The sequence below is a fragment of the Pipistrellus hanaki genome (assembly GCF_964339955.1).
Source record: "Pipistrellus hanaki genome assembly, chromosome: X".
NCBI classification, from domain to species: Eukaryota; Metazoa; Chordata; class Mammalia; order Chiroptera; family Vespertilionidae; genus Pipistrellus; species Pipistrellus hanaki.
The window spans coordinates 85,811,761-85,831,695 of NC_140524.1; the positions used below are offsets into that span (position 1 = coordinate 85,811,761).

General features: G+C 38.6%; 1 protein-coding gene across 5 annotated transcripts in view; it reads left to right on the top strand.

Moving 5' to 3' along the window:
* Positions 1–19,935, top strand: part of DMD (dystrophin) — a 2,141,216-nt gene that overhangs the window by 2,037,592 nt on the left and 83,689 nt on the right. For all 5 annotated transcript variants that reach the window (XM_084869361.1, XM_084869360.1, XM_084869362.1 and 2 more), the window contains 3 exons: positions 5,583–5,784; positions 7,958–8,043; positions 10,457–10,614. In XM_084869361.1, the coding sequence (XP_084725487.1) occupies positions 5,583–5,784; positions 7,958–8,043; positions 10,457–10,614 (446 nt within the window). The remainder of the gene's footprint in view (positions 1–5,582; positions 5,785–7,957; positions 8,044–10,456; positions 10,615–19,935) is intronic.

The following is a 19,935-nucleotide window of genomic DNA, read 5'->3' on the forward strand; positions in this document are numbered from 1 at the left end:
CCCTCTCCCTTCCTCTCTGAAATCAATAAAATAAATTTTAAAAAAACACACTAAAATTCATTGCAGGCAACTGCTACAGTATACCAACAACATTAAAATGAGTATATGTATCACAACCACATCATAGGGTCCAGAGAGGCCGGTGCAAGCTCCAAGTGCCCCACTAAGGGTCACACCAGGGTGCACTGTCTTTCTTGGGTCAAAAACCACCACCTATGATTTCACTTTGGATACCAGGGCACACATACTAAGTGTGTTAGATAGGGTTCCTTATAGCGTGTCGGTAACCTAGGCATATTCTTCTCTACGTAGCCAACCCCAAACACGGTGGCCTCCATGGGTCTCGCTGAGACTAGGTAAAAATGGCCAGTGTTACGGCTAGCAATAAACAGTAGTGATAGCCTGTAACCCATAGCTACATGTCAACACAAAACGTCACTTCTGCATTATGTAGCTATTTCACCAAAGCATCTCAGGCCCATGCCAGAGCGTAAGGAACTCTCACGGCACAGATAACTATATCCAAGTGCATTGACTTTCTTTCGGTAAAGATTTGCTTGCAAAGTTCTTTAGCCTGAAGTATAAGCTGCCTATAGAGTGAGTTGGTGTGACATCAACAACAGCCTCCTCTGGGCAAAAATAAAATCAGCAAAACATAGCAGTTATCCTATCATAACCTCCCTCTGTTTCTGTCTAATTAGGTTACAGGATTATTTTGTATTAACATAAGAGTATTCAGGTTTACCTGTGGGATGGTGTTGGCACCATGGGACTTATTCTAACCAACTTTTTGGTGCTTCTTTTTTCTGCTGTTGTCACTGGTAGGGAATGAGGATAGTTTTCTTTTTCAGTAAAGTCTCTAAGGACACCCTCTGTGACACTTTCTGTTTTTCAGTATGTACCTCTATGAGGAATCCAAAAACCTGGGTGTCAGCAAGTCTTCTTATCTCTAGTCTCTATTTTCTCTACTACAAAATGATTCTACGTGGGCCTTCCAGATCTCAAAGCCTATGATTCTGTAAAAGACCAAAAAAATTGCCCGGCTGGTGTGGTTCAGTTAAGCGTCGACCTATGAACCAGGAGATCACGGTTCAATTATTCCCAGTCAGGGCACATACTTGGGTTGTGGACTCAATCCCAGTAGGTGGTGTGCAGGAGGCAGGCGATTAGTGATTCTTTTTTTAAAAATATATTTTATTGATTTTGTACAGAGAGGAAGGGGGAGAGATAGAGAGTTAGAAACATCCATGAGAAAGAGTCATCGATCAGCTGCCACTTGCACACCCCCTACTGGGGATATGCCCGCAACCAAGGTACATGGGACCCTTCAGTCCCCAAGCCAACGCTCTATCCATTGAGCCAAACCGGTCTCGGCCGATTAGTGATTCTTATCGCTGATGTTTCTGTCTCTTCTGCTTCCTTCCTCTTTGAAATCAATAAAAAATATATTTTAAAAGAGGGTATATTAGAACATACTTAGATTTTAATATAGCTTTAAAATATATTCCCTAATGAATACACTTAACGGATATATATTTCCCCCTCTAAGTGGAAATTCCTAGCTTGCGGTAAAAAGATAGTTTCACAAAATTATGTCTGTTGGTTGCTTGTTGAGGTTTCATTATGTATAATGTTTCATCAAAAAAATCTTAATATATTCTATGACTTGTTTGTTTTGGACACTTACGTGTATATCTGTGTAGCAATTAAATCATCCCTATTATTTTTTTCACCTCTTTTTAACACCACAGTTCCAGCTATACACACCTAAATCGATGTCTTTTAAAAATTGATCCATGAAAATGGAATTCTGTTTCATATGTTTGTTTTGGGGCATGTGTTTTCCAGTGTTCTGTGATGGATCATGCTTGTGTATAAGCACATTTGGTTTTAGCAGAGCACACTACACAGTATTTCTCTCCTAACTATGTCATCTTCTGCTCCTATTATTTCGGAGCAATTTCTTTGCTCCACTCTGGAGCTATTTATACTCCCAAATTTTCTATTCTGCGTGTTACCCATTCACCTATACAGAGATAAGAGTAGACCCAATAAAAAGAAATTCATGCAATTTTGCTGTCAGTGTGTTTGTTTCCATCACAATGGTAAATTAGACTCAGTACAAAAGTGAGTCTAAAAATTCTCACTTGTTCTTATATCCTTAGCTATAAAGCAAAATATTTTATTACGATGAATGCAGAGTAACAAAAGAAAATAATAAACTCCAAACCTCCCATAGTTTCCTTTCACATATAAAGAAACATCTTAGGAATATTGGTGTTTAGAAGAAGTCCATTCCTCCCTTCCACTAATGGAAATGGCGGGCTGCATTTCTAAATGCTCTCACTCCCTGCTCCTGAAACTGTGCCCTCAGAAGAGAAAATAAAAATTTGAGTTATTTTTTTCTACGCCTCTCTCCAGTCTCCCATGCAGTCCCCACTCCGCCTTTGCATTCTTGTGTCCTCCTTCTTGCTTGCATTGCTATTTTAAAAATTCTTGATTCTTTTTCCTACCTGCCTTCCTCTCAAATCAAGTTATATTCCTTTCTGCCACTTTAAGCAAAGTCTCAGCTTCCATGTAAACAAGTCATTATCTTGAAAGTATTTTTAAGCAAAAGGAGGGGGCCTGTAGAGTAGCAAAACTCTCCACCCCAAAATGTGTCTCTTTGTCACGTGAAATACTTTGCGTTGAGAACACTTTCTCCGGAAGAACCTTTGACCTTGCCCCTAACTCCATAAAAGAATTTAGATAGATTTGCTCCAGGCAGGGCGCTATTAGTTTAATATAAAGTAGGCGTGATAGGAACCTAGCAAGGCCCGTTCGATCAAAGTCCTCTCTGTGTCCCACATTTTCTGTATGGCCCAGCAAACATGTTTTTACTAAACATTAACTCTTTTTATCTTCCCGTGAATTGCCTCACTTCCCTCTGAAGTTCCAAACCTCTACTTCCTTCTCCTTAGTCCAGACTCCAGAATGACAATTGTACCTCATTTTGCCTTACTGTCTTTGGAATTTTCATATTTATGTGGATTTCCCATTTGCACAAAATTAAATATCTTTTTTCCCTCCTGTTAATCTGTTTCATATGAATTTAATTCTTAGACTAGCCAGAAGAACTTAGAAGGGAACAGAAAATATTTTTTCCTCCCCAACGGCCTTTGCCTTGATAGGATGAGAGCTCATCTGGAGCCTTCTATTTAAAAAAAAAAAAATATATATATATATATATATATATATATATATATATATATATATATATATATATATAAAATTGATTTTATATATATATATATATATATAGATTTTATATATATATAATATATATATTATTGATTTTTTATAGAGAGGAAGGCAGAGAGATAGAAAGTTAGAAACATCCATGAGAGAGAAACATCGATCAGCTGCCTCCTGCACACTCCCTATTGGGGATGTGCCCGCAACCAAGGTACATGCCCTTGACCGGAATCGAACCTGGGACCCTTCAGTCCACAGGCAGATGCTCTATCCACTGAGCAAAACCGTTTTCAGCTATTTTCCTTTTTTTTTAAAGCGAAAAATATGTACTACATAGGTATTAACTTACATGGGATATTAATCACTATTTTTGTTTTTTCCTTAACATTTACTTAGAACCAGTCACAAATAGCTGGTGAAATACAGTAAAGCCTTAAATTTACATCTGCTTAGTTTTGGGCAAGCTGTTGCTGACTGGGTTGGCCTGTGCTTTATCCGCAGTAACATTTATAATCGTCTGCCTCCTCCCCGCGAGATGCGTGAGAAATTTACTTAATTACCATTGATTCTTTCTCTCAAAGGACTGAGAATTCAGACCAGAGCTTAGGTGTAGAAGGTGTTATAAAAAAACATGTTGTTGCATTTCCAATTTGCCTAATAAGCCTGCTTTAGAAAAAAAAATAAAAGCTTCTTTTTGTGCACTTGGGAATAAAGCATGCAATGTGCTGATGTTGGACAAGGTTGAGATTTCACTTCTGTTCAATTTTTATCTTCCAGCATCTAATTAAATACCACCTCACATCAAGGGAACTCCCCCTGTCCCTCCTCCCCGCCTTGCCACTCAAAGTTCTTAGAGGATTTGAAAAGTACAATGTAAAATGCAATCGAAAGGGAACGAAGAAATAGCTTGGATGGATTGCACAGTTACTTTAGTTTGCCCATGGGAAATTTTAGTGAAGTTGATTGTTTTTTTCACCTAATGTTAAGGTAGCAGAAAGATTGTGAGGTGACTAATATTTTAAGGAGAAAATGCTTGACTTTTTTTTTTTTTTTTTTTTGCATAACTGGAAATAGAGTTTACATAACCCTAACCATACAGATTAATCAAGCTGACCTTCTCTATTTATTACCAATGTAAGAAAATATGGTCAGAAATTCTTTCAAAATCTCTAGTAGAATAGGTTTTTCCTTATTAATTTGAAAATGACTTGGTTTATGTAGAACTCAATAGGCTCCCTTAACTCACAAAAATTTCCCAATACTTTAAAAATGGGAACTGTCGCCAAAACCAGTTTGGCTCAGTGGATAGAGTGTCGGCCTATGGACTGAAGGGTCCCAGGTTCAATTCCGGTCAAGGGCATGTGCTTGATTGCAGGCACATCCCCAGTAGGGGGTGTACAGGAGGCAGCTGGTCGATGTCTCTCTCTCATCAATGTTTCTAGCTCTCTATCTCTCTCCCTTCCTCTCTGTAAAAAATATTTGCTCACATCTTTATCTAGTCAATGCCAATGATATGTGAGAACAACTTCAGATCCTGAATACTCATCAAAGGTGGCAAACTTAGAGCTGAAGGATGAAAACAAAACACTTTAAAAGAGGGTAGAGTTTGCCCGGCCAGCGTGGCTCAGTGGTTGAGTGTCAGCCTATGATCCAGGAGGTTATGGTTCGATTCCTGGTCAGGGCATGTGCCTGGGTTGCAAGCTTGACATGCAGCAGACAGCTGATCAATGATTCTCTCTCATCACTGATGTTTCCATCTTTTTCTCCCTCTCCCTTCCCCTTTGAAATTAATAATAATACATTTTTTAAAATAATAAAAGAGGGTAGGGTTTGAAGAATATATGGGACCAGGTGGATACTTGAAATATCGGGGAAACCACTTTGTAAAGTACTACTATGTGATTGTCTAACCACTAAGTCTGTATACTTGAAACTGATACAAAATGATATTGAATGTCAGCTATCATTGAAAAATAAATACAGCCAAAACCGGTTTGGCTCAGTGGATAGAGCGTCAGCCTGCGGACTGAAAGGTCCCAGGTTCGATTCCGGTCAAGGGCATGTACCTTGGTTGCGGGCACATTCCCAGTGGGGGGGTGCAGGAGGCAGCTGATCGATGTTTCTCTCTCATTGATGTTTTTTAACTCTCTATCCCTCTCCCTTCCTTTCTGTAAAAAATCATTAAATTATATATTTAAAAATAAAGAAAAATAAATACATAAAAGTGGGTAGGGTTTGGATTTGGTGTTCACCAAGGTGTACGAGATATCCCTACTAGATTGTCAAAGGGAAAGAAAGGAGGAGTTCCCCTACCTTGAATCGCTTGTGGTTTTCTGTGGCTTTTGCAGTGGACCTCTTGAGCCTGTCAGCCGCATGTGATGCTTTGGATCAGCACAATCTCAAGCAAAACGACCAGCCCATGGACATCCTGCAGATCATTAATTGTTTGACCACTATCTATGACCGCCTGGAGCAAGAGCACAACAATCTGGTCAACGTCCCTCTCTGCGTGGATATGTGTCTCAATTGGCTGCTGAATGTTTATGACACGTACGTACGGCAAGCTTGTCTCTCAGACTCTGTCACAGGAGGCTTGGTGGGCAGAATGGTGCCGGTTTAATTAGCATCACAACAGGGCCCCAGTCTAGAAATATGGTCCTCGGCTTGAAAGTCTCATGAAGCTGTGTGACTTGAGAAATCATTTTTTGCAGTTATTGGAACCAAAACTATTTTGTCTTGGTAAGCTAGGAGGTAAGAGCTAGAATATTGATCGCTCTCAGATTAGAAAACAAACAAAACTGCGATACTAATTTTTTAAAATGACTCCATGTGCAGCCATTCGTTCTTTCCCTCTCTTGCCTGTGTGTTTTGAGTTCCTCCATCTACTTTGGGGGCAGCTCCCTCTCACTGGCAGATGTGCTCTTGGAGATGCTGTCACCAGATCTGTCACCAGATCTGACTACTTAGAGATTTTTGCAGGAGATGAGCTGAAAAGCCAAACAAAATGAAAACAAGCCCTTAATTCAGCGAACTCGGCTCCCCAAATGGAGAAAGTTTTGAATTTAAAAAAAGAGAGAAAGAGAAATATTTCAATGGGACCTCCATTCATCACGCCTTAGACAGCACTCGTTTTTCTTTGGGATTGCACACAAGAGAGATCCCCAGCTGGAATTTTTGCCTTGAGCTTAATGAAGACAGTGGAGGAAGGTAGCAGGACTTGGTCTTAATTTTGACTGAATTTTTAGACATCAGAACTATTACATGCCTCATTTCACATGTCAGAAAGAACATCTCCCCATTTGGAAATCTGGGAGGGTTTTTGAAAAGGAGTTGCATAGTAACTATTTTGCTTTTTGCCTATGTGGTGGATTTCCACCACCTCCTGGATTAAAATGTATACCCTTTCCTCGTTGTTATTTTTGATAAGGCATTGCTTTTTAAATTCTAAGGTCACCTGGCTATTGAAATCTGATCAGTATCTACCATGCCTGTAATTGTGGATTACCCTTACATTTGCTTTGATAAGGGTTTGTATTCAGGTCTTCTCTCAGATATATTTTAGCAATGTTTTCTCTGCAGATGACATGAATGGATTCTGAATATATAATTTATTTCTACCTGTCTGAAAAAAATTTTGAGTATAGTTTATTTCCTTGAAGTCCTGAGTTACTGTACCAAGTTTATTTGTTAGACATTGATTTGCCTTTTTTAAAGAGTAAGAAAAGGATAAGAAAACCTTTCAACAATAGTAATATTGTTAGTGCATTAGGATCCAGGATTTCTGTTTGACTAAAGGATTTAATAAATTGTATCAGTTGAAAGTTGAGCATATTGTTCACCAAAAATAACCCACAAATGGGACCTGTCCTTTGTAATTTCACAGTGCTAAATTAAGAATTAGTCTACTTTTAAAAAAAACAGTATCTAATATTCATTTGTTTTCTATAACAAAAGCTAAAAATTATTGAAAGACATTTTCCACAAAATGAAAAACTTTTTATTATTTAAAAAATTTCCCATGGGTTTAATGAACTTAATAAATGAGTCAAGTGGAATCCTTTATTCCAGTTTTATATGCAAACGCGAAGTGTGTGTGTGTGTATGTGTGTGTGTGTGTGTGTGTGTGTGTGTGTGTATATATATATATATATATATATATATATATATATAATCATAGGTTATTTTAAAATTGCACTTTAAGATCATATATTTGAAGCTCTCTAATAGAGTATCATATTTTTCTTGTGGAGATAACCATTCATATTTCATATTGTGTTATATTGCCTGAAGTGGTTAATTTTCTTCTGAATATGGACAGTGTAATGAAAATCTGAAAGAGTTTTGAAGAGAGCAGAGCAGAGAGTTGCTGGTAATATTTCTTGGGCTTCAATAACAAAAGTAGCTTAGTGCATAATAGTAATTCATCCACTTACTGACTTAAACCCAGGTGGCTCTCCATGGATGACTAGAAGGATATTTTTCCTATTTTATGTAGAGCCACTCTTACAATTCAAGTAAGGGCTTTTCAGAATTGAATACTTGGTAAATATTCATTCTTCGAGTTGTTCAAATTTCCATCACATTCTAAGTCATCTCCAAATAGATAACAAACTCAGAAAAGTTCTTAATCCCATGTTCGACGAATTTTTTTTTCTTAGCTGAAACATGCTTACCATCTAGTAACATGTCAGTAATTGTTTTCTGATCTGATTATTTATAATAGGGGACGCACGGGGAGGATCCGGGTCCTGTCTTTTAAAACAGGCATCATTTCTCTGTGTAAAGCACACTTGGAAGACAAGTACAGATGTAAGTCATGCATATTAACTCTGTATTCTTTTATTACTATTGGCTAATTGCCTCAGTTCTCGATGGGGAATGACATAGTGTTCTTATTTGACAGCAAGTTCTTCATGGAAGATGGAAAACTGCTTTTAGAAAGTCATAAAAGGTGGTTTTCGCTGTTCCCTGTCAAACATTAGCTTGCAGGTATTTAAATAGGGAATGAAGATTAACTTCTTTAGTCCGAGTATTATTTTGCATTACATTGACTGTGTCTGAATAAAACATATGTTCCTAGGGGATAAAACCTGATTTCCTAACCCCTTTGTATAAGTCAGGAAAAATAAATATGAAAGGTTAATCCATGCTCTTGCCTAGTATTTGGATTCTTATTCAAAGACTACTGTCTGGCATTCATGTTTAAGAAGCATTGTTTATTTTATAATCATCTTATTGCAAGGTGCGCTGGCATAACCAATGCTGTGATGTGACTTAACATTTTATTATTGGAGAGACAGATAGCTTGCCATTTTTTATAGGGTAAATATCACCTTATGGAATGTCCTACTGATTAGCCCATTGGGTTTTTCTGCTAAAAATCCGTCAACCCAAATTAAAAGCAAACACTAGAGGAGTGATGGTTGAGATGACTATAAGCAACCATTCATTCCCATTGTGAAAGGACCATATGTGTTTTCCCCTTTAAAAGCTTGTGAGAAATGTTTTCAGTAGGAATATTAAAGAAACCTCATCTATTTTGTCTTTTCTCTGTTCCCCTAAGGCCTATCCTCACAGGAATGAGGAGCTGTGCTGAGCTTAAGGACAGGCAGGAGATAAAAGAGATTAAATTTCTCCAAAGCCACTCTGTGTCCTACTGCTCATTTCCCTCCTAGGAGTAAGCCAAAAAATACACAAGCCTTTCAAGCTCTCACTTTTATGTAGTTTCCACTTAAGTTTTCTCATCCTTTTAGGAGAAAATAACTGAACAGATTTGGTTAACCACTTAAAAACAATTTTTTTTTGGATAAAATGGAATCTTTCTGTGTTTTTGTCCTCTTTTAAATATTATAGTTACTTATTATAGGTTAGCTGATAATCTAATCATGTCAACGTTATTACAATACTAAATGGAGTCATCTAGGGAACTTCAAGTTTGTGTTTCTAATAACCACTATGCAGGGATGTGTTTTGAGGTTGGTGACACAGAAATATTAATTTCAAATTTGGGATATTTGAAAATAATTCATAATTTTGAAAACAATCTGTGTGTGTATTAGATAGATGATGAAAAGTGGTTGTGTGCGGTATCATTTTGGTTATTGCCATCTTAGATGTTTCATTAAAATATTTAATTTCTTAGAGTTCAAAGTGTACTTCTGAGCCCTAACCAGCAGTTTGTCTCAGTGGTTTGAGTGTCGGTCCTTGGACTGAAGGATCTCATGTTCAGTTGCCAGTCAAGGGCACGTTCCTTGGTTGCAGGCTCCAGAGCACATATGGGAGGCAACCAATTGATTTGTTGCTCTCACATCTCTCTCTCTCTTTCTCTTCTCTCTCTCTCTCTCTCTCTCTCTCTCTCTCTCTCTCTCTCTCTCTCTCTCTCTCTCTCTCTCTCTCTTTCTCTCTGTCTCCCTCTCTCTGTCCCTCCCTCCCTCCCTTTTTTCTCCTCTCCACTCTCTTTCTAAAAAGGTCAATGTAAAAAAAAAAAAAAAAGCTTTCTTAGATTTAATTTGATGGGCAACTTTTATTTGAAAACAATGTGTGATTAAAATGATTTTATTTCTGAGACCAAAACATATTGCAAGTGTTTGGTATGTTCATTCATTCCGTGAACCCACTACATTGGACACCTGCTTTCTGCAGGTACAACTATTCTACTGTAGATATTTCTGCCACACGGTTGACCAAAAAAAGGTCCCTGCTCTCAAGGAGATACCATCCTTCATTCAAAAAGACAGTCACCTATTGAATCAGTGTAAAGTGATATGAGCTAATTACAAATATGTACAGCATCCTGTGGGAACACACAAGAAACTCAATGATCTGATGCCTTCATAAAGAAATCCCAATTTTGGCACATTTTTAAATCTCTGATGTCCAAAGGGGATGGTGCTTTGGGCTAGTTATATGGTTGTTAATGCTAAAACAGTTATTTTATTGTAGTAGTTATATCCTATATATAACATAGTTTCCCAAAGGATCGTCTTCTGACTTAGGAAAAATTCAGGTGTCAGGATTGTATGTAAACTCATTTCTTGAGGGCTATATAGTTCATCTATAAAAATATTAAATGTCTAGATTAACATACGGTAGAAGTAACTGCCCTATGGGAATATTGGCTACTCTTGAGAATTGGTACTGGAAGTGAGTTGGCCATTAGATTCTGTTAGCACTTAGTTGGCGTTGCTTTTTCATTATTGTGATTCTCTTCTTCCTTTTGTAGACCTTTTCAAGCAAGTGGCAAGTTCAACTGGATTTTGTGACCAGCGCAGGCTGGGCCTCCTTCTACATGATTCCATCCAAATCCCAAGACAGTTGGGTGAAGTTGCATCCTTTGGGGGCAGTAACATTGAGCCGAGTGTCAGAAGCTGCTTCCAGTTTGTAAGTTATTCACCTTCCTAAGTAACATATTTATTGTTTTATATTTTAGATTTTTTTTAAACACAGAACTTTCATTGCTTATATAGCTCTTCTGTGCGCAGGTAGATAGGGATTTTTGATATTGGAAACCTTTTTAAATTGTCTGCAGAGATTTCTGAAGCTCCAGGACTGGGAGAAAGAGGACAGTAAAGAGGAAGGAAAAGAAATCTCCATCTGGCCCTAGCTGGTTTGGCTCAGTGGATAGAGCATCAGCCTGCGTACCAAAGGGTTCTTGGGTTTGATTCTGGTCAAGGGCACATACCTTGGTGTCAAGCTCATCCTCAGTCTGAGCTCTGGTCGGGGCTCGATCAGGAGGTAACCAATCGATGGGTTTCTCTCACATCGATGTTTCTCTCTGTCTCTCCCTCTCTCTTTCACTCTCCCTGAAAAATCAATGAAAAAAATATCTTCGGGTGAGGATTAACAAAACAAAATAAAACAAAATCTCCATCTGCAGCTGGGACCCCACAGTTACTAAGGTGCTGGGAGGGACAGGAGTCTGCAGTGGTTCAATGAGGGATGAAATACATCTCCAATCATAGAATAATCTTTGTATATAAGAAAAAGACTTTATAGGTGAGTCTTTTAGTTTTTTATTTTTATCTAATTCTGTCATTATAGCCTCATTTGATCGGCTGTTGGAGGCTAGTTGACATAGTGATCTTTTCTTTTAAAGTTTTCCTTTTGTATCTTTGATATTTTTCTACTATTCTAAGGCCTTCCCTTAGTCTTATTAACATTGATGCAATACTGTAGGACAAGCATGCCAAACTCGTGGCTCATAGGCGGCATGTGGCCCACAAAGAATATTTTTGCAGCCTAGCCAATACAACGGTATGTAAGAAACGTTTTAACAAAAATTTCATAACTTAATTTTTACAATATCCTGTTATCATAATTATTAATAACAAACTGCAATGTTTGCTAATGACTGATTATTATAATCGTGTTGCATTTATTTCCCTTACGGGCCTTATGCACAGATGCACCATTTCTCTCCACTAATACCAGCAGCGAGTATTTTAGCAGCCAATTGCCACGTCATTAGTCTTGTACTGATTTGTTTGGTGTGCACAACAGGAACTATTTTGCTTTTGGAGAACAAGAAAAATAGGTTTATTTGCAGTTATTCAGTGTCTACTAAGTTAATATTCAAGAAAATATAATAATTTTTATTAAAATGTTCTATTTTATGTTAACGATGACTCATTTATTTTAGCCCTTTGTATTCAGCATGTCCCTCAAAATCTACGTTTCTATGAAAATTGAAGCTTTTGTTTTTTTGTGGCCCACATAAACTTAAACCTTGTTCATTTGGCCCGTGTTAGCCTTTGAGTTTGACATGCTTACTGTAGGAACTTAACTCTTGTTTATTTCAATTACTCTCTGCTAATACCCATCAGTAGCTCATCACAATCTTGCCCATTCTCTTTCTTGTCCTGCCCCTTCATGTTTTCCACACCTTAATCAGTGCCCCCAGAAACACTCTCTTCCTCCAAATGCCTGACCACTCCATGGATAGACATTTAGGTTCTTTCTGTTTGTTTTTTAAGGTGGGTAATGCTTCAGTGAACATCTTCCTGCAGTTAGCTCTTATTTCAACTGAAGTTTTTTCCTTAGTATAAATTCTCAGAAGTGAGATTACCAGACTAAATGACAAACAGTTTTATGGCTTTGGATACATATTACCAGGTGGCATTTTGTCAAAAGTTGTTTCTATTTGTAATGCCACCAACACTGAAGGAGTGAGACATTTGCAGTATCACATTAGTCACAGTGTTCTTATATTCTTTTTTTAAATGCTGCAAGCTGGTTTTATTAATATGGGGTTTTTCAATCCATTCTAATCCCGTTACCAATAGAACTAGCCATAGAAGTAACTGGGTTAGACCTGTAGTCTTTGATCATAGACTAAGATAAAACTATAGAAGGCCTCCTGGACAGAACATTGTGAATATTTAGATGTTTAAAGCCTTCTGAGCATTCATTCAATAATTGACTTGGCAAATGGACTAAATGCACATATAGTACGCCCACTCATGTAGAGTTGTATATACTATTTGGCTTGTGTTGCCAAAATTGTGGCAAATTAGCTGTAAACTTAAAATAGGTATAGAGAAATAAATGCATTTTTTCACCTCATACATCTTCCAAAAAGTGAATAGACTATCACTATCTCTAGATTTCCCCCCCCTGCATGTTGCTGCATTAATATTTCTACTCCAGAATGTAGATACAAGTAACTTTCATACAGCGAATGCTAATGGCCACAGTAGTCAGATTCATGTTGGTGGTTTTTTAAAAATCCAATTATAAAACAGCTTGAATGTGTGTTTTGTTTTCCCTAAGTATTTTTTCTTTAGTCGTTTCAGTTAGTTTTTGAGATATAGTTGAGAAACTCTCTTACTCACATACATTCGTATGTATGAATGTGTACATAGTTGTGTGTGTGTGTGTGTGTGTGTGTGTGTGTGTGTGTGTGTGTGTGTTGTGACTTGGATTGAGAGTAATGGTGAGAAAATAAGCCTACAGCCATCTTTTCAGAGACAGTCCCTCCTGCAGAGTAAGCTGGGCTGGCTTCAGGACCGCTGAAGCCATTGTCCTGTCACCACACTGTGCTGACTGTGCTACTGCCAACATCATCAGGCAGCCACTGCCACCCTCACTGCCAACTCTCTTTCTTTTTTTAATTGAAATATATTTGACATATAACACTGCAAATTTAAGGTGTACAGCAGGGCCTCAAATCATGTGGTTTGTTCAACATCGTTACCCGATAACATTGATGAGATGCTGTAGGAACTTAACTCTTGTGGTTCTATTTTAAATATGTTTTTATTCATTTCAGAGAAAGAGGAAGGGAGAGGGAAGAGAGAGAGAAACATTGATGTGAGAGGGAAACATCGATCAGTTGCCTCCTGCATGCCCTGTACCAGGGATCAAGCCCACAACCTGGGCATATGCCCTGACCGGGAATCAAACTGGTGACCTCTTGGTACATGGGTTGACACTCAGTAAACTGAGCCACACCGGCCAGGGCTTAACTCTTGTTTATATCAATTAGCATGTGGTAAAACTGGTTTCATTATAAGTCATTTTGCTTAAAGTCACAGAACCTATCGATGATAAGTGAGGACTTTCTGTACACACACACACACACACACACACACACACACACACACACACATATATATATATATATATATATATATATATATATACTAGAAGCCCTGCGTATGAATCTGTGCGCCAGTAGGTCCATGCCGCCCTCCTGTAGCTTTCCCCCTCCCCTCTTCCCCCTCCCGCCTCCACGCGTGCCCCCCCCCCATAGCTTACTACTCTGCCCCTCCTTTGGCTCTCCAGCCTGCTTATACTTTGCTGCCCCACCCTCCTGCAGCTCCTTGATCAGTCATTACACAGTTGGTCATTACGCCTCAGGGCGTAATGGATAATTAGTATATTCCTCTCTTACTATATAGGATAGTAATAATATGATTGCCATTGTATTGCTTGTTGGCACCTCTATCACCACATAATTATCTTGAGTGGGTGTGTTTGTTGGGAATGAGTAAGAGAGTCCCTGGCTCTCTCTTATTTGGTTGAAGGAACCACTTAACAGAAGCTTCCCTTCCCCCAGTGCTGTCCCCTTATGAGGAGCCCAGCCTGGGCCAGGTCTGCCCGTTGTATCCTTTTGCTGGATGCTCACCTTCTTCCCTAACTCATGTCTCTTGTTTCCGTATGCCTCTATCTTTGAAGTAGCAGTCCTCTCTCCTCAGTGTCAAAACTTTGAACTCAGTCCATATTCTCATACTGATGGAATGTGTGTTGGCTAGCCAGTTTCTAAGGTGTTGGGGATGTCTTTTGTGAGATTGGGGGACACCAGTCAAGATATTAATAGTGGTAAGAGGAGGTTATTTTCTTGTCTCTTCTATTTTGTACTTTCCAAATTTTCTCCTTTGAACATCTTGAATTAGAAGAAAAAGTAGTAAGTACTAGCTTTTAATTATATATATATATATATATATATATATATATATATATATATGAAATTGATTTCAGAGCAGAAGGAAGAGAAAGAGAGAGATAGAAACATCAATGATGAGAATCATCAACTGGCTGCCTCTTACATGTCCCACACTGGGGATTGAGCCCGCAAACTGGGTATATGCTGACTGGGATTGAACTGTGATCTCCTGGTTCATCAGTTGGTGCTCAACCATTGAGCCACACCAGCCAGGCTAGCTTTTTTTTTTTTTTGAGGGAAAGAAATGTCTTTTGTTTGATTGCTTTTCATTGCCTCTCTTCTACTGTTTTCAGGCCTTCTCATCACAAGCCTCTCCTCTGCACCCAGGTCCCCTTTCATTGGTCTTACTGCTCCTTACACTGGTTTTAGAGAAATGTATTCACTGTCTGAGACCATTCTTAGAAATCTTCAGTTTCTTGCCATTGTCCACAGAATAAATCCTGGTTTCTCTATTTAACTCTCGGACTTTTCCTAATGTGCTTTCATAATTGCCCACTGTTTGCTTTCACTACCGTGAAAGAGCTTCACCCTGCCGTTTGTACCTTCTATGCTTATAAATAATATTGTTATGCCCTGGACAGGTGACTCAGTTGCTTGGAGCATTGTCCCATACACCAAAAGGTGTAGTAGGATTGATTCCCGGTAAAGACACATACCTAGGTGGTGGGTCCAATCCCCAGGGCGAGTATGGGAGGCAACCAACCGATGTTGTTCTCCCACATTGAGGTCTCTCTCTCTCTCTCTCTCTCTCTCTCTCTCTCTCTCTCTCTCAATAAAAACATATCCTCAGGTGAGGATTAAAAAATAATAATATTGCCGAAACCGGTTTGGCTCAGTGGATAGAACGTCGGCCTGCGGACTGAAAAGTCCCGGGTTCGATTCCGGTCAAGGGCATGTACCTTGGTTGCGGGCACATCCCCAGTGGGGGGTATGCAAGAGGCAGCTGGTCGATGATTCTCTCTCATCGATGTTTCTAACTCTCTGTCCCTCTCTCTTCCTTTCTGTAAGAAATCAATAAAATATATTTAAAAAAATAATAATAATATTGTTACTATTGCTACTGATGATAATACTTTGCTTACCTGAATTCTCATTTAATCCTCACCAATCCTTTGACGAGAATAGGAAAAAGAAGGATTTTGAAGTTTTGTTTTTATTGTTGTTTAAGTAGATGAACAAATTTATCTGTGCCCCTAAAATTTCTTAACTGCTGGAGTGTTTGATTTGTAGTCCAGTGTCCCCACCCCCTCCCACTTCCCATTTACCTCCTCATCCCCAAAAATGTACTTTTTGATAACATAGTTGACCCTTAAACAACATGGGTTTTAATTATATGGGTCCACTAAAATGTGAATTTTTTAAAATAAATTCTGCAAATGTATTGTCTTTTGCATATGATTTTCATAACATTTTCTTTTCTCTAGCTTACTGTATCCTAAGAATACAGTATATAATACATATAACATACAAAATATGTGTTAATCAACTGTTTAGGTTTTTGGTAAGTAGTTATGTTTTGGGGGAGTCAGAATTTCTGTGCACATTTTTGTCTGCCTGGAGAGTCAGCACCCCAAAGCCCCATGTTGTTCAAGGGTTAACAGTACTGTTCCCCAGCTTCTCGAGGTGAAATAACAGGCATTTATCCTGAGTCCCTGGTGGAATACGAGATGCCATAACAGACCTGGGAACACAGAAGTGTTGTGAGGGGGGAATCCTTATTTTAAGATGCCGAATATTGGCAGACTAGATGTTTCTAGTGGAGTATTGTGCGCAATTTGTGTGTGCAGAGCCAGGTGAGGTTTATATTACTTAGATCTGGGGATCCTCTGAGCTCTGTGGAAATTCGCAATCAGCTTGAACAGATCCATTGTGAATGCTTTCTGCAGGATTGACATTCTGGCCCTGGGTGCTTTTCCTCAGCCAGGTGCTCTGGCAACTCACCTTGCCTTTCCCCGCAACAGGGCTGAAATGTGATATTTGCTGTGGGGAAAGATAACAGGAGCGAAAATGCCCCCTGCCCTTTGAAGTGTAAGACCTTGGGAATGGGGGCCTGGCTGGTTCCTTCAGTAAGTTTGTGCTCAGAGGCAGCTATTTCCAGCATCCTCAGGAAACCGCAGGGTAGTACTCGTTTCTCCTGCATTGCAGAAGAAGTTAACTCCAGACCATAGTGCTTTTCTTTCTTTCTTTTTCTTTTTTTTTAAAATATATTTTATTGATTTTGTACAGAGAGGAAGGGAGAGAGATAGAGAGCTAGAAACATCGATGAGAGAGAGTCATCGATCAGCTGCCTCTTGCACACCCCCTACTGGGGATCTGCCTGCAACCAAGGTACATGCCCTTGACCGGAATCGAACCCGGGACCCTTCAGTCCCCAAGCCGACGCTCTATCCATTGAGCCAAACCAGTCCCGGCTATTTCCCCCTTTTCTTGTCACCAACTGGAAGACTTACCTCTGTTTCGTTGACACCATTAGAAAGGCGTTAGCATCTGATTCACAGGTAGGCCTGGCAGGGGCAGGAAGAGAGAAGCGTGTTTTCGTGTGCCATGCTTGCTGGATGGTCTTTTAAAGGTTTTTCTCAACCCATATGCCTCAATTTTAGAGATGCATGGTGGCAATGATTGCATAACAATATGAATGTATTTCATGCCACCAAACTGTCCACTTAAAATGGCTAAGATAGCCCTATCCGGTTTGGCTCAGTGGATAGAGCATCAGCCTGCGGACTGAAGGGACCCAGGTTCGATTCTGGTCAAGAGCATGTACCTTGGTTGTGGGCACATCCCCAGTAGTGGGTGTGCAGGAGGCAGCTGATTGATTTTTCTCGCTCATCAATGTTTCTAACTCTCTATTCCTCTTCCTTCCTCTCTGTTAAAAAATCAATAAAATATATATTTTAAAATGGCTAAGATAGTGAATTTTATGGTATGTGTATTGTACCATAATAAAAAAAATTGTATAAACTATCCCAAAACATTTTTAAAAGACGGAGGAAAGGAAATCGCTATCAAATCCAAGTAAAATGTTTTGCCATTTAAAAATCAGTAGAGATTTTTAAATGCCAAAACATTTTACTTCAAGAAATTACCCATTAAGCCAGGAAGTGAAATTATATCTGTGGATATTAAAAAGGAAAAATCACTATAAATATATGGACATGACAGTAGTATGTCTATTGATCTTAAATGAGGCAACAGGATATGTTTCTACATTACAAGTCTAGTGCAGTCAACACATTTTACTGGGAAATTGACTCCTTAGGGGCAATAGTAGAAGCAAAGTTTTGAAATGAGTTTGTTTGGGAAATAACAGATTCATTGAATGTATCATCAGGTTATTCCTCTTTCATGTTCCATGGAAACACCTCTGTTGACAGAGCAGATTGATCCTTTTGACCCCAGTAAGGCCAGGCCTGCCCTGGCAATGAGTCACACAGACTGCAACCCTGGAGATTGTTTCCTTCTCTCCTTTTTGAAAATTTATTTTCCTTCTTAGTGAATGTATTAGGGTGACATTGGTTAATAAAATTATATGGGTTTCAGGTGTACAAGTCTAATACATCTGTGTACTGTTTCCTTGTGATCACTACCCCAAGTCCAGTCTTTCATCTCCCCTTTTCCACATGAGAAAACTGAAGCCCAGAGAGGTAGACTGAATATATTCTATGTCCTGCAATTATATCATGTCAGAAGGCCCAAGTTCCCTGTGCTCCAAGCCAGTGCTTCCTTCTGCTAAACCATGTGAATAGAAATAGATGGCTTTCACTGGTTCAAATACTAGACTAGACTGAACTAAGGAAGTGTTCATGTGTTCCCTTAGGTGAATTTGAGGTTCTAATACGATGATGTAGATAAATAAACACTGCTGCTCCTACCCCAGCACACGTAAACACACACACACCACACACACACACACACACACACACACACACACACACGGTTTTTATTTTAAATATACTCTAATCCCAATTGCAGATAATCTGGTCTACTTTCAAATGAAACCAAATATTTCCTTTTAAGTGAGAAAATGCTATACTTTTAAGTGACTCTGGAAAAGATTCATTATCTGTACATTAGTATTCGGCAGTGCCCTGAGAAATACCCACTTCGCATGTTAGTGTGTGTAGTATTTTCTTCTGTAAACATTTTATGGAATTTATTGTTTAGGCAGAATTGAGATGCCAAGTTTATATTCTGTGTGCTTCACCTACAAGAGCTTTGGTGTCAAAATCTGTTTATTTCACATCTGTTTTCTGCCTCCTGTTGTATTCATGCATTGAAAATGAGTAAGTTGCTTTTTTCATCTGTCTTCTGAATTTTTACATTCATATGACAAAACGAATGTCATCTGTATACAGTTGCTGTAATGTAGAATGATATAGAAATGAGAATAAATTCCAATCTCAACTATTGAGAACAAGTATATAGTAGTACAGTAGTCTTCCCTTATCCCCAGAAGACATTCCAAGACCCCCAGTAAATACCTGAAAATGCCGAAGAATATGAACCCTATTATACTGTGGTGCTCAAAAAATATATACATATCTGTGATAAGATTTAATTTATAAATTAGGCACAGAAAGAAATTCATAACAAAAGCTGATAATAAAATAGAACAATTATAACAATAAAATAAGGGTTACTTGAACACGAGCACTGTGATACCAAAACGGTTTATCTGACAACCAAGTAAGCTACTAAGTGATTGACAGATCATAGTTATATAGCATGAATACACCGGAAGAACAGATGATTCATGTCCGAGAAAGGATGACATGAAATTTTGGTGCATAATTTAAAACTTACTAATTGTTTCTCAAATTTTCCATGTAATATTTTTAGATTGCTATTGACCACAGGTAACTGAAACCTCAGAAATTAAAACTTTGGGTAAGGGGGACTACTGTATATACACTGAGTGGCCAGATTATTATGATCTCTGAACGTATAATAATCTGGCCACTCAGTGTATATCCTATATAATAAAAGACTAATATGCAAATTGTCCCCTTGAGCAGGAGTTTGACCAGCAGACAAATCGGCCAACCACCCATGTCCTCTCTACCAGGAGTTTGACCACCAGGCTGGCCGGACCTCACCCATGCACAAATTCATGCACTAGGCCTCTAATATATACATATATACATACACACACACACACACACACACACACACACACACACACTGAGTGGCTAGATTATTATGCATTCAGAGATCACAATTATCTGGCCACTCAGTGTATATATGTATATATGTGAGTG